Below are 13,090 nucleotides of genomic sequence, written 5' to 3'. Positions count from 1 at the left end.
GGAGCATTTGAAACAGGTTTGCAGAATTGGAAACTTATTGAAGGCAAGGTGCATAGTTAGCTGAATAATGGAGACTTTGCTAAACTAGGATATTACATTTTCAGAAAGAAAGAAAACTTGGCTAATGCAACGAATGCAGTTTAGATTAAGATCAGGAAAGTAAGGCACTCTTTGAATGTTATTACAGATGTCCCTTGTAGATAAGGGATGTCTGTAAAAATGTGATAACAATGCTATGGAGGATTCAGTTATCCCAATGTTGATTGAGAAAAAAGATGAAAATCTAATAGAATAACACATTTGATAGATGCTAATTGCATTGTTGTTGAGCAAATGAGTGTGGTTGGAATTTTTCTGGATCTAATTTTTTGGCATTGTGAATAAGGCAAAAATGGAGGAACATTAAGATCGAGTAATCATAATATCATTCAAAATTAACTGCTCAGGAGAGTATGAGCAAAGCACATGAGTACAAAAACATTAAAATAAAACTTTAAAATGAGACAGCTTCAAAGCAAAGACCACAATGGTGGGATAACCCACAACAGAGGTGTGTGAATGATTTAAGGAATATGTGGCATGATGGCACAGTGGTTAGCACTGCTGTGCCAAGCTGCAGGTACCCGGGTTCAATTCAGCCTTGGGTGACTGTATGGAGTTTGCACATTCTCTTCATGTCTACATGAGTTTCCTCCAGGTTAGGTGGATTGGCTCTGCTAAATTGCCCCTTAGTGTCCCAAGATGTGTAGGTTAGGGGGAATTAGTGGGATAAATGTGTTGGGTTATGAGGATAGGACAGGAGGTGGGCTTAGATAAGATGCTTTGTCGGAGAGTCAGTGCAGACTCAATAGGCTGAATGGCCTCCTTCTGCACTGTGGGGGTTCTATGATGAATTGTTGTCGATCTTTCAATCACATCATTAGCAAATCAGTACAAAGGGCAATGGAGTCCAATTAAGGAGCAGTGTAAAGAAACATATTGAAGATAAACAACTGACTTTTAAAACATATACAGAACTTTATAGGTCAGATTCTGGATAATAAAAAAGTAAAACTAGGTATAAAATTTCAATTATAGAAGTTAAGAGGAACATAGAACTTAAGACTTCGTAACAATAAGATTTATTTTCCCTAAAAATATTTACAAATTTAATACAGGACCAAATAAAATATGATCCATTTGCAAAGATGATAACTGTAGCATCTGTCTTCACCCAAGAAAAGGAGGGAAAATTGCCTATGTCAGAAATCAAATTTCCATGAGTTACACATTTTACGAGTAGTAATAGATATTTTTAAAGAAACATGAGGTTGAGATGTGCAAAGTACCACATCTAGACCAAACTGATGTAATCTCAACAAATTAGGAATTGGCTAACAGAACTCAATTTTTAACAAGGGTTATGAGACAAACTAGAATAAAAGCCCCAATTTGGTGTGACTGGCAAAATTGAGGATGTACTTGGTTGTGATCTGGGCTTAACTGCATTACCAGCAAGGGAACACTAGTTGAATTTTGCAAAGTGAGTCAGTTCCACATGCTGCACTGTTTCCCAGTACTGGATGTCACAACTGCGTATTGTTTGTCTGGGAACCACAAGTTTGGGTAAGCCAGCAGCTTTTTAAGACCCACCAAGTATTACCAATAAGGTGTGTAGTGACTATTAAGTGTTGTATCAGTGCAATGTTGCATAGCCAAAATGAGTGTGACAAAGGCAGTGGGGAAGACCGAGGCTTGTACTTATTGTAGATCTTGCTGCATAAGATGTAACAAAGGCTGGTAGCACGCTTTGGTGTTGAAGTCCAATTACTTATGAAAACAGAGATGAAAGCTAAATGAGGATAAATCGAGAGAGCTGAATGAATATAGTTAAGTGAGTGTTTGTCATACTTGGGATGAAATGCACAAAAATTTAATAGGAAAATAACAAACACCAAGATAAATGTGTCTATGTTTGTGTACATACTTTCTCCTTGTCCATCGGAAGTGTAAATGTTTGTCTCCTACACCTTCACAACATAGGAAACCTAGGAGCAACATCCTATTCTGTCATTCAATGAGATCATTGCTAATCTGTGACCTAACTCCATATGGATCTTTGCCCCTTATCTATATAAAAATCTATCAACCCAAGTTATAAAGTTAACAACTGATCACGTTTAAAACTTTTATCACCCCTTGCATCTTGAAATATTTCTTAATTTTTTTTCTAAAAGAGGCCAGTATCATTGAGATGTATGTTACTATCTCTGTCAGTGAAGATGGGCAACAGTAATGTTTCACCCCTGTTTATTAGTCTGTTTGTCTGTAAACATATATCTCAAAAAACTAATGGACATTTTCAGCGAAGCTTGGCATACATAGTCCAAGGAAGAGTTGTTCAGTTTTTGGAGATGTTGTCAATCTGGGTCTGGATTCCAGAATTTTTAAAAAACGATCTGTTAATTTGGGAGATAGAGCAAAATGACTTTCTAAAAATAGTGTTGGAGAGTTGCTTTATTTAGAATGTTGTTGATTGTTTTTGAATGTTGTGGATTATGTCAACTGCTGTGGTGCAATTTGTTACAGGTGTCAAAATACAAGCAGATTTTTCTGTGCAGGTTGTTGGGTGTGGATTCAACTGAGATGGAAGCTCTCATTAAAGATTTCTTGTTTCAGCTTTGTAGTTGCAGAGCATCAATCAGGCAGGGAAAATACTTAAAGAAGAGCTGTGTCTCTATAATAACATTGAGTTAATACAGTGTTGCGGAAGTATGCACTCTATTGATTGTTCTCTTCACTTGTGTTAAGATGGATTAAGCAGAACCCTGCACAAGATCATAATTAAACATGAGATCTCATTTTAGTAATTATTAAATGTGGGGTTGACTTGCTTCCATTATAATTTTCTTTCTCAATATCTAACCTCTTCACTATTCAGCTCAAAAAATGGATGTGCAAAATTATGCATATGAAGCTGGCCATGTAATTTCCTGACCAATGCATGATAGTCGCAAGATTTTATGCCAAAGATGGAACTTTGTAAAATCTAATCTTACAAATCAGGATCAGGTGTAACCAAAATCTTAAAACCATTTTAATAGATTTTATGAAAGAAATGTAGAGAAAAAGCACTGGTTAAAGATGGTGACTATGAATCAGAAAGAAGAAAGGAAATTTACAGTTTTTACCATGTTTGGTCTTCATGTAACTCCAGACCTACAGCAATGTGGTTGACTGTTCCGTCTGAAATTACCTAACAAGCCACTCAGTAACATTAAAAAGCTACAAAAAATTCAGTAAAAGAATAAACTATATGGACTGCTCAGCACAGTCCCGTGAACCTTTCAAAGACATTTGGGGACTTGATCCAAAATTAGGAGAGCTGTCCCACAGACGAAGCAAGCATAGTCATATTCTTTCAGTCAATGTCCCAGACTTTTTCCATTACCATCCAGGGTATGTCCTATCCCTCCAGCTGGACAGACTCACCATATATGGTGACACAGTGGTAAAACCAGGAGGGAATGGTCATGAGACTCCTCAACATCGATTCCAGACTCCATGTTGCCTCATTGTATGAGGTCAATCAAGGGTAAGGAAACCTCTTGCCAATTACTGCCTACTACTCTACCTCTGTTGGTGCCTCAGTACTCGTGCAAATTGAACACCACTTGCAAGTGCAGAGGGTGGCTATTGACACAGAATACACATTGTGGGGAGGAACATCAATGGCAATCATAAAGAATGCTTAATAGCATTACTATTAAGTGAGTCCTGAAGGAGCTATCTGCCAGACTGGACCTGAGCCAGGTGAGAGAATTTATGAGAGATAAACCTACCTGATCTCGTCTCACCAATCCAGCTATTGCACATGTATCTGTCTATGACTGTATGTAAGTGTGACCACTGCACAGTCCTTGCGGAGACAAAGTCTTCATATAGAGGATACCCTTCATCATGTTGTATGGTACTACCACCATGATAAATAGGTTAGATTTAGAACAGAGCTAGCTGCTCTAAACTGGGCATCCACAAGTTGATAAGGGCAATCAGCAGCTGCAGAATTATATTTCAACAACCATCTCATTTCTTGGCCTGGCACATCCCTCGGTCATCAGTACCATCAAGCTGAGGGATCAATCCTGTTTTAATGAGGATTGCAGGACCACACATATCTAAAAATGAGGTACCAATTTGGTGACGCAAAACTCTGAACTAATTGCAAGCTAAAGAATGGAAAAAGCAACAAAAAGAGTTCAGCGACCTCTTACCAATAGATCAGTTCAAAGCTCTGCAGTTCTACCATGTCCAGTCATTAGTGATGTACTGTTAAACAACTAGGAGAAGGCTTCACAAAAATCACTATCCTCAATGACAGCATAACCTAAACACGCAAGAAGCAAAGCTGAAGTTTTCGCAACCACCTTCCACCAGGCATGCAATCATAGATGTCAGTTTTTAGCCAATTCACTTCACGTAATATCAAGAAACAGGTGTAGGCATTATTAGACATAACAAAGGGTGTGGGCCCTAACACTTCCTGGTTGTAGTTCTGAAGGTAACTTGTGACCCAAAATTAATCACACCCACTAGCCAAGCTGTACAACACAGCTTCAATGCTGACATCTCCCTGATTAATGTGGAATATTGTCAATGTATGTCCTGATCACAAAAATTTGGACAAATCTAATTCAACCAATTACAGTCCCATTAGCCTATTCTCAATCATTAGCAAAGTGATGGAAGGAGTCATTGACAGTGCCATCAAGCAGCACTTAATCAACTGTGATGAGGGCTTCTGCCCTTTCAGGCAATGAGTTTTGGACTCCTACAATCCTCCACTTTCTCCTCAACTCCCCTCTCATCCTTTTGCCAATTAATTTAAATCCATGCCCTCTGGTTATTAGCCTCTGTCCTAAGGAAGACAGATCCTTCCTATCCATGCTATCTTGATCTCTCATAATTTTATATATCACAATTAAACCTGTACAAGGCCTCCTCTGCTCCAAAGAAAACAATTCCAGCCTCTTCAACTTTTCCTCACTGCTAACTTCTCCATTCCTGGAAACATCCTTGTAAATCTGCTCTGTATCCATCTAATTTGACTACATCTTTTCTGTAATGCAATGACCAAAGCTATATGTAATACATTATCTGTGGCCTAACTGGTGTTTTATATAGTTCTGGCACAACCTCCTGCTCTTGAGTTCTGTGCTGGCTAATAAAGGAAAATGTTGCTTGGGTCTTTTTAACCACTTCACCCACCTATATGGATGTGCTTGCCAAGGTCCTTCTGCATTTTTACGTTTCGTACCATTTTTAGTGCATTCCTTTGCTTGGTTTGACCTCTCTGGATGTATTACCTTGCACTTCTTCTGACTGAATTCCATCTGTGTGACAATCTGTGCCAATCTGACCATTGATATCTTCCTGCAGTTTGAAACTTCCTTCTTCACTATCAACCACACATCCAATTTTTATCACCTACAAACATCTGAAACATGTTTTTTAAATTTAAGTGTAAATCATTAGTACATGCCACAGAAAGCAAAGGACTTGATACTGAATGATGTGGAACCTCACTAGAAACAGCCTTTTAGTTGCAAAAACATCATTTGACCATTATCCTTTGCTCCCTGCTGTCTTGTTTTTTGGATGCAGGACAATTGACACAATTTCTGTGAACTAACTCTATTAATAACCCATTTTCATTACATGAACACACAACTGCAAGGCATCTACAACCTTGTTACAACCTTTTCTAACATGTGCTATTTCACCTTCGACACTCAGGCCTGATGATCCATACAGTGCAAAATGTACTGTATCTTATCTAATTCTAAAGTCCACAATCAATTATTATCATGACGGTTCACGTTTTTGTAAAACAAAATGTTTCAAACAATTAATACTGTCCCTCAGAATTTTTTCCAACTATTTCCTTGCCATCAGTGTTAGACTGACTGACGTGTAAACAATAGATGGTCAGTTTTCAAATTCTTTCTTTTCTGTCATGGCAAAGCTTCTGTTCTTGAGCATCTGAGTTTAGAAGGAACCAAGTTTAGTATTGTAAAGTGGACAGAGGAGAAAGTTAGAAATGGCTACACATACATTGAACATCGGCAGTTCCCAAATCAGAAGCAATTGACGGATAAAGAAGACATGGGATGAGTAAATGTGGAGTAAGGATACAGATATTCATTATTGCTCACTTCTACCCAACTAGTGGCTTCAGCAATGCTTCTTCCCATGACGACCGGAACTATCTCCTCCATGGGGATAAAACATGCAAGCCTGCTTGTGCACCTACAATTCTTTGTTGCTACCTATTGTTATTTGTTCTTGTAAGAAAGAGGCAAGTGTGTCAGTGAATCTCCAGCAGTATGTTTGGGCGATGGACAGTCAGGTTTGTGTACCTGCCATTGTGTGCAAGCTGTGAGTTGAGGTGTGAGGCTTGTAGCAGTGCTATGTGTGTAAAAGTGATGGAAAGCATGTGAATGTTTGTGTTGAGTAAGGATTGATAGAGATTTTTGGTAGATGTGTGATGTGGATGAAGTGAGTTGAACAGTGGATTGGACAAGGAGTGCAGCTGAACCATTTGAAGATGAACTCATTCACCTCGACATCTCATTATTTAATATTCTTCCTTCACTGTTTTCAGATTCTAGAAGCAACACATATGTCAGGAAGTCCTCTCACTGAATATCTTTCCTGATTTCCAACTCTTTTACCAAGGCCCTCAGAGCCACTCAAAAAACTTCTTGAAACCATAATGCACCTACCCTTTAAGAGGTGCAAGCTGCTTTTAAGTGGCACCATTTGCTCATGATGTCAGATCCCTTGGTGATCAGTGCTGCCAAGACAAGTCCAAGCATTCATGTAAAATAGCAGGCAGTTTAACCTTAATGTGCTACCTGCAACATGATTGCATATAGGTTAATTCTACAGGATAACTTCAGTGTTCATTTTCAGGTCTTATCCAATTTAATACCTTAGATGTCTATTCAAGACTTTATTCATAAAGTAAAATATTAATTCTTTCAGGGGCACCAAGTAATGAAATTCTTGATGCACCTTCTACTTCAATGGACCATCCTTTTCTGAGAGCTTATGGACCACAAATGGATGCAATAAATGCTGGACAGTCTCCAGATGGTAAGAAATAAAATGAAAGGCACAATTGCACCATTTCAATTTATTTTAATTATTAAAAATTGTATATTTTTTGATAGGTTATATGGAATTACCTTTTTTATACACTAATTGATTTTGAATGCATAAGTGAACAGAATTAATCCAAATGTAACTTGTAGCTTTGCATATTTCATCTTGATATTGTCATAATGAAAGTTTCAATAAATTAATAAATATTGTTTACTACAGCCTGCATTACTTTATTTCTCTTTCATATAAAAAATTTGTAACTCAATTAAGTTATGAATTCTTACTAGTTTGTGCAAAATCTCTCATGAAACTAAAGTGGAACTTCAGCAGTTGAAAAATCTCTTGAAAAATTGGTATATTCATTCTATTTTCAGATAGACAAAATTTGACATTGATAGGATTACCGAATTGCAATTCTCATGAAAGCTTAGCTAGGAAGAGGACAGGAAAGAACAATTTTAGTGAGGAGAAGGTGTGGAGCAGATAATAGGTGGTGAGGCAATGAGGAGAAAAGCAGAGGGGGAGACAAGAAGAAGAGGTGATACAGGAAGAGAAAAAAGGAGGATGTGGGGAAAGAGGAGAGACAGGAAGAAGAGATGAGAAGTGGCATGGGATCTCTTATATTAACTCCTAACAATGTAACACTCCTTCAGTAATGGGCTTAAAGTGCCAGCCTGGCACATGTGCTCAGATTCATAATAAGGTTTGAATCACAAGTTCTGATTAAGAGACAAGTGTGCCATCAGGCCTCTGTGGAAAAGGAGGAAGCAATGCTGAAAATTGTAATATTTTCTCTCAGAAATGTTCTACTTTTAATATTTAAAATACACTGCCTTGACTCTTATTTAAGTGGTTAGAAATTTTCAAAAATCCATGAAGTATAACTTGCTTTCATATAGTACAATTCACATAGCAAAACTTTCCAGTAACTTAACAAGAACATTAACAACAAAAACATTTTGACATTGAGCAATAAGCTAGATTCTGAAAGAGAAGTGGAGCAGGAAATATTTAGGGTGGGAATTTATGTGTTTAAGACTAAGGCAGCTGAAGGCTGCCAATGGTGCAGTGACTAAATAGCGATGTGAAAGAGGCCAGAACTGCGGGAGTTTCAGAACTGGAGGGTTATCGAGTTGGAGAAGGTTGAAGAGACCATGGAGATTTTTCAAATCAAGGCTTGGCTGATGGTTTTAGCAGCATGTGTGCTGATGTAGAGCTGGAGTCAGGAGATGTTACAGAGATGGAAGTAGACAGTCTTGGGGATGGAGTGAATATGTGGTCGCAAATTCATGTCCGGATCAGATACAATACTTAGGTTGCAAATAGTCTGTGTTAGGGACCACACCTGAAATTCTGTTGTGAAGTTAGCCTAGCCTAGACCCCAACTTTATTAGATTTTGGCATTTCTGCGAGCATAAGTGTTTCATTCCAGGTGTGATTCTGTTACCCACTAGGAAGTTTTTATTAAAACAAACTTTATTTAAGAACAGTTAATTTATAACAAAAAGAATTAGCATAACTTTAACCAGTTGAAATACTTAAATGTAATAAAGTATAATTCTTAACAGCTATCTACCTCTGTGGGGATGATTGTCCCATTCCGACCTGCAAATTTTTTGGTGGGTTCGGTTGGGAGATGCACGTGTGCACTGATTTATGGGATTTGCACATGCGTTCCCAACGCACGCGCGTCTCCCATCTCCAGAAATCAGGTGTCGTTGGGAACATGCCAGAAACCAGTGGGAAAACCAGGTAAGTCATTTTAATCTATTTTCAGTATTATTGCATGTGATTATTGGGCCTGGGACTGAATTCTCCAGGCCCGATAGCATCTCCCACCCCGCGTGCAATTTTACTCCGGCGGGGTTTAGAGTAACTCCCCACTTTCAGGGAACCAGCAGGAGGCCCCCTGGAATGACGGGGGCAATCAGGGCCCTCCAGGGCTCAGGCGGTGGGGGGGGTGTTGCCCCCTGGGCATGGGCATCGTGGCAGTGCCAAAAGTGCCCATACCCAGGGGGCACCATGGCACTGCCCACCAGCCATTGGGCAGTGCCAAGGAATGAAGTCAAGGAGGCGGGGCTAAAGGCGAATGGTGAGGATGGGGGGTGTCCCACTGCCATTTGGATCTGGTAGGAACTGGAAGGAGCCCAGCGATCAGGGTGGGCGGGGGTGTCTGCCTCCTGTGTGGGGATCTTCCGGGGGTGGGGGGGAGGTCTGCCTCCCATGGTGCGGGAATCTGCCGGGGTGGGGGGGGTGGGAATCATCACGGCCGGGGGGGGGGGGGGGGGGGGCGGGGATCCGGCTGGAGATCAGGGCGTTCTGGGATGGATGTGGTCAGGTTTGGCCCAGGAATGCTTGTGGTAGCTGTGATTGGGCCGCGGGGGGAAGGGGGATGATGGAGGGGACTCCAGCATGAATAGGCCCTACCCCTGAGCTTTTAATGATATTCACAATTGTGACCTCTACATTGCACAGAGTGTGGGAGATTGGAATCTGAAAAAACAATCATGAATTATACCGTTTTTCACCAATTTTCACCAATTCAGTACTTAGAATTTTTTTGGAAGAATTACCCCTGTATTTCCAATTTAAGCAATGTCCCCACAGATGTACATCCTTTTTCAGAATCAGTTAACACAAAACATATAGCTCATGTGGATGCTAGGTTTACAGCCTTTTAACACCTCTGGACTGAGATCTAGAAATACTGACTCCCATGCTTCAGAGAAAGAGACCTATTTTATGGCAGGTCCTAGTTTCCAGTCTTCAGAGATAGAAATAGCTATTTCCCGCTGCGGCTCCCAAGCAGGAACTAAGCTTGTCTCCTCTGTGAGCCTAGCCTTGCCCAGTCACATGACTTTTCCTGTCAATCAACCTAATAAAGCTCCATTCTGAAAAACCCCAAAGGAATACACTAAAACAACAACACATTAGCCCAAATTAAAACAAATATTCCAGCAATTAAGATCAATTATGCTTCTACAGCATCAACCTGTAGGCTGCCAGTTATAGACAAAGTAGCACCGATACATAGAACTGACTGCTAAAATAAATTCCTTCAACGAGAAACATGATGATACAAATATGTTTCTTAAATGGCACAGTGTTGTCACATCTGGCTCAGCTTCTTACAGTTTCCAGAGATGGAAACAATGGCCAGGGAATGGCAGGTACCAAAGACAGTGGCTTCAATCTTCCTGATATTTTGCTGGAGGAAATGTTTGGCCATTCAGCATTGGGTATAGGACAAGGAGTATGACACATCAGAGTCAATGGAGGAATCAAGAAAGAATAGGTGAGATAGAGCTGAGTGCGGTCAATGTACATTTGAAATGTGATGTTGCATTTTTGGATGCTATCACCAAGGAATAGCATGGAGATGAGAAATGGATGGGGGCAGATTCTTGTGGGACTCCTGATATAATGTTGCTGTTGTGGGAAGAGTTGCAAGGTGATTACCTAACTGTGATTCGATCAGTAAGTTTGGAGCATGGCAGAGACGGTCCCACCTTGCTGGATGATGACATTGGAGAAGAATGTGTGGTCAGCTGTATGGAAGATTGTGATTAGGTTGAAAGAATGAGGGGGGAGAGTTTACCATGGCAACACTCATACAGAATTTCATTTGTGACTTTAAAAAGAGCCATTTCAATATTGTGGCAGGGGTAGCTCCTATGATTGGAAGATATCAAACAAAGAATGGTGAGAAAAATAGGTATACATTTGGTAGGCAAAAGCACGTTCAAGGATTTTGGAGAGGAAAAGGAAGTGGATGTAAGTTGGTAGTTACAAAGTCAGAGAAGTCAAAAGAAGATATTTTAAGAAGTTGTTGATAATCGATTTGAAGAGAAGGTATAACACTTGAAAAGAGGGAACTGTTAATAATATTAGCTAACTTAGAGTTGTGGATGTGAAGATATGCGATTAATAGTTTGTTTGGACAATGGTCAGAGGAGCAGGAACTTAGCCTCATGGATAGGATGTGCTTGGAGAGAGCAAGGCAGGAGATGGGATAGAACCTAGAGAAAGTTGTGGATTCAGGGCAGTTGGAGAACTCAGGGAAGGGAGGGAAGTTACAAAGACACCCGCTTTTCATTTTGATGTTGGATATTAAATTGGAGGAAGCATAGAAAGGTGGTTTAAGAAGACAGTTTGAGGTAGAGAAGAGGTGGGATTGATGCCCTTTGAATAATGAGCAGTTTCAGCAAAGGAGAACAGGACCAGCTTTACAGTACACAAAAGAGTGTAATTCACCATTCATGTCAAGTGGACATTTTGCTTAAACAGGTCACTTTTTTATGTTTCCCCATGGCCCTGTTTTTCTGCTTCAAATCTAATTTTCGCTGGGAACAATAAATGGGCCTGGGTTTAATGTTGGCATCAGGGTTTTAGTCCACCAGTTGGAAAAACAGTGGGAACTCTGCATTGAATCTGTGGGACAACCCCAGCCAAATTAAGTGAATGTCAGGCTCTTAACTGTTCAGCATGAGAATTCGGTCCATTGCGAGTTCCAGCCAGTTAGAGACTGACAGCTCTAACAGCACTGCTGAGAGTGATGGCTACTGCCAATTGTGCTCCAAGAATTTCATTTGGGATCATAATTGAATCCCTGGACACAGGTAGGTGAGGTTGGGATGGGATCACAGGGAGAGAATTACAAGAGACGAGAGACATGGGATGGAATTTTCCATTTCTTGCACAGAATGCTGGCTGAGGTGAAAAAACATGACATGCAGCTCGCAGATTGTTCAGCTAGCTTTTCTCACCACATTGTGCAGCACTCTGTGCAGAAAAGATCTAATGGCACAGTCACAGTTGTGGGGCGGGGTCAGATAAAAGCCTCAACACCAGAAATCCCAAGGAAAGAACAAAAGAGTGCCCTGATTTTCGATAAGAAACAAGGGACCCCTCCCCTCACATACAGAGACCAACCCCCACCATCAAAACATAAGGGGAGGAGCCCCGTCATGGAACTCCCCAGAGGGGATACTTCCCCTTTAATGTGAAGTTAATTTATTGAAAGGATGTTACTGATCTTTCTTGGCAGGAACCTTATTACATCACCAGCAAGGATGGGGGAAATCAGAAAATGAGATCTCGCTGATAAGATTCTCGTTTTCTGACTCCTGCAATATTTTGCGCCCACATTGCTGTTTGCACTTGTGGGCAAATGAGGGTGCAAAACTGTGGCCATGGAACATTGAAGACAAGGGCAGGGTGGTTTTTAACCTTCCACACTCCCACTATGATGCTGGTTTGCTCAATTGGGCACTGAATGCCTGACGACAAGCAAACCTCCTCAATACACCACTGGCAGTCTAATTTCTCTTCTTTTCTAAGTGATAATTTTAAATGTATGACCCCTTTGTCACTGACTCCCCAGCGAGAGGAAGTAGCTTTTTACTATTCAAATATGTCTCATTCATCATTTAAAAAAGTGATTAAATCTCCTCTTAATCTATCTTGTTCCAAATATATAGTCCCAATATCTCATCAAAAACTCAAGGCTTCCATCTCTGACATCACACTTAGTCTATTCTATAAGTTCTTTATTGCTTCAATATCCTTTCCATAATGGAGTGTCATTGAAAAAATCAAAACTCGTAGATGCATTGTCAATTTAATTCCTGTTTTTCACCTTTCATTTTCTTTGAATTGCTTTTCATGAGCTGGGAACTCAGCTAAATGTTTCATTTGGAGAACACCATCTCCAATAATGCTACTGAAGTCAGTTTGTGTTAATGGTAGCACTCGAGTTTTTGAACCAGAACAGTGTAGTTTCAAGCCCCATTGTAGAATTTAAGTACAAAATTTAGATGGGCATTTCAGTGCAATGCTGGGGAAATGCTCTATTGTTGAAGGGTGCTGTCTTTCAGGTGAGATGTTGGATCAAAGTGTTTGCTAGGAAAAGAACAGGAAATTCTCCCAATATCCCAACATTCAC

At 40.1% G+C, this 13,090-nt stretch overlaps 1 protein-coding gene across 2 annotated transcripts in view; it reads left to right on the top strand.

The window, feature by feature from the left end:
* The window catches only part of LOC145360827 (protein FAM221A-like), a 37,858-nt gene that overhangs the window by 13,733 nt on the left and 11,035 nt on the right, over positions 1-13,090 (top strand). Inside the window, exon 5 of one of the 2 annotated variants that reach the window (XM_080216316.1) lies at positions 7,027-7,137. The exons of the other annotated variant lie outside the window; for it this stretch is intronic. Within the exon in view, the coding sequence (XP_080072442.1) occupies positions 7,027-7,137 (111 nt within the window). The remainder of the gene's footprint in view (positions 1-7,026; positions 7,138-13,090) is intronic. 2 annotated transcript variants of the gene reach the window in all.

Source organism: Carcharhinus amblyrhynchos, chromosome 2, assembly GCF_965287045.1.
Source record: "Carcharhinus amblyrhynchos chromosome 2, sCarAmb.v2.hapA, whole genome shotgun sequence".
Taxonomy (NCBI): Eukaryota; Metazoa; Chordata; class Chondrichthyes; order Carcharhiniformes; family Carcharhinidae; genus Carcharhinus; species Carcharhinus amblyrhynchos.
This window is presented reverse-complemented; position numbering and strand designations above follow the sequence as displayed.